Raw genomic sequence first — 1,878 nt, forward strand, 5'->3', positions numbered from 1 at the left:
GCATAATTATTGCCATCTGATCTGAAGCTTCAGGGGAACCATATCCCTGAATTTCCCAACAGCTGCAGATTTCAAGTAGGTACTCTAGATTAGGATGCTACATCCTACTACACCCTAGCTACACAACCTTTGTCCCTCAACTTTGGCTCTATGGCCCTGTTTAGTACACACTAAACTTCCCCCAAACTTCCAACTTTCCATCACATCAGATCATATCCAAAACTTTCCTACTCACATAAACTCCTAACTTTTTTTTTCCAAACTACCAACTTTCCCCAAACTTCTCCCCAATTCCAAGAACTAAACATAGCCTATAATAGAGAGGCAGTGGATCAAGCCTACTCCCTCCGTCCCTAAAAAAAGGTTAACATAGTACAAGATGTAACATTTCCGAGTACTATGGATCTGGACAGAGGATGGAGTGAGTACCATTTTGCATAAACAGTGAAAACTAATCATCATATTATCACTGCATCATTATTGCCATCTTGTCTGAAACTCTGAATCTTCGGGGTGGCAACCATATCTGAATCCTCCCAACAGCTGCACATTTCAAGCAGGTAGATGAGGATGCTTCACCCTCCATGAGTGACCACTTGTCATACAAACACAAATTGTAGCTATCACCATTCATCTCATATATATATATATATAGGAGGAAAGTAGACCGAGTAATGGTAGTAGCAGTAGATACATCAAGAACACATAGACACATACACATCAAAAAAAAGATTTGCAACCTCGTTGCAAACCATGGAGGAGTTCACCTTCTTCCCAGCAGCGACGTCGCCTCGCCGCGATCATCGGCTCGGCCTCGTCGGCTCGCCTCCACCGCTGCTGTTCGCCGCCGTCATCGAGGTCGACGACGGAGATGATGGAGAGGAGGAGGAGAAGATGGACTTGCTGTGGGAGGACTTCAACGAGGAGCTGGCTCGCGCGCCGCCGGTGTGCCCTCTGAGCCCGCTCAACATCAAGGGCGGAGGGCTGACGGCGACGACGGCGATGGCCAAGGACGACGGCGGCGGCGGCGAGAAGCAGGCGAGGCGCATGTACTCCGGCAGCGTGGTGCGGCGGCGCCGGAGATGGAGCCTGCTGCTGATGCTCAGGCTGCTCAAGAACCTCTTCTTGGCCAAGAACACGAGGAACAACCCAAGAACTGCACCCATCTGAAGCTTTTCCGAAACGATCAGTCGATCAGATTTTTTCTGGAGGTTTCAGAAATCAAGAAATCCGAGAGCTGATGATGATCTTGATCACGATGATGATGATGAGGATGAGTTATATACACGAGTGTAAAATAGTAATGTGCATATATTTGATATCTATTAGTACTACATGTTTGATGTTTCTGTCACAGGACAGAGTAACCCAAGGAGGTAAATTTCCTCTCTTTTGCTGAAGTGTGTGTTCTTCTTATTATCTATATATATATATAGTTTCCTATATAATTATCTGTTTCTGTTCTTCACTCTGATTCTTCTTATGTTATATCAGTTATCACAATGTATATTGGCATCTCAATCATCAAAAATTTTATTTCTGAATCAAGTTCAACAAGCCCTGGCTATTTCTCAGTATAGTACTGATTGAGATCAATCATTGGTTCCATCTGAATTTTGCTTCATCATATAAAGATATCTGAATTTTGTTTGTAAAATTTTACTGTACACCTGTTCCTACAGCTGCATTTGGTTTGTTGTCACCAACCTTGTAGATGCAGATGCCTTGCCATCAAAACCTACCGAAATGAGGGAGCTATTAAATGTCAAGGAGCAGGCCAAGTTTTCTGGTGAATTCACCAGAAATCTCTATGTGAGGCAGTGCCAGATGATTCCAAGTCTTCAGCTTCATAAATGTTGCAACTAAACATCACAGCCA

General features: G+C 44.0%; 1 protein-coding gene across 1 annotated transcript; it reads left to right on the forward strand.

The window, feature by feature from the left end:
- The first annotated feature begins 527 nt into the window (after positions 1-527).
- Positions 528-1,448, forward strand: LOC4349996 (uncharacterized). Its single transcript, XM_015761034.3, has one exon. It carries the CDS (start codon positions 754-756, stop codon positions 1,168-1,170), a length of 417 nt encoding a protein of 138 aa, XP_015616520.1. The 5' UTR covers positions 528-753; the 3' UTR covers positions 1,171-1,448.
- Positions 1,449-1,878: the final 430 nt, after the last annotated feature.

This window comes from Oryza sativa, chromosome 11 (genome assembly GCF_034140825.1).
Source record: "Oryza sativa Japonica Group chromosome 11, ASM3414082v1".
NCBI classification, from domain to species: domain Eukaryota; kingdom Viridiplantae; phylum Streptophyta; class Magnoliopsida; order Poales; family Poaceae; genus Oryza; species Oryza sativa.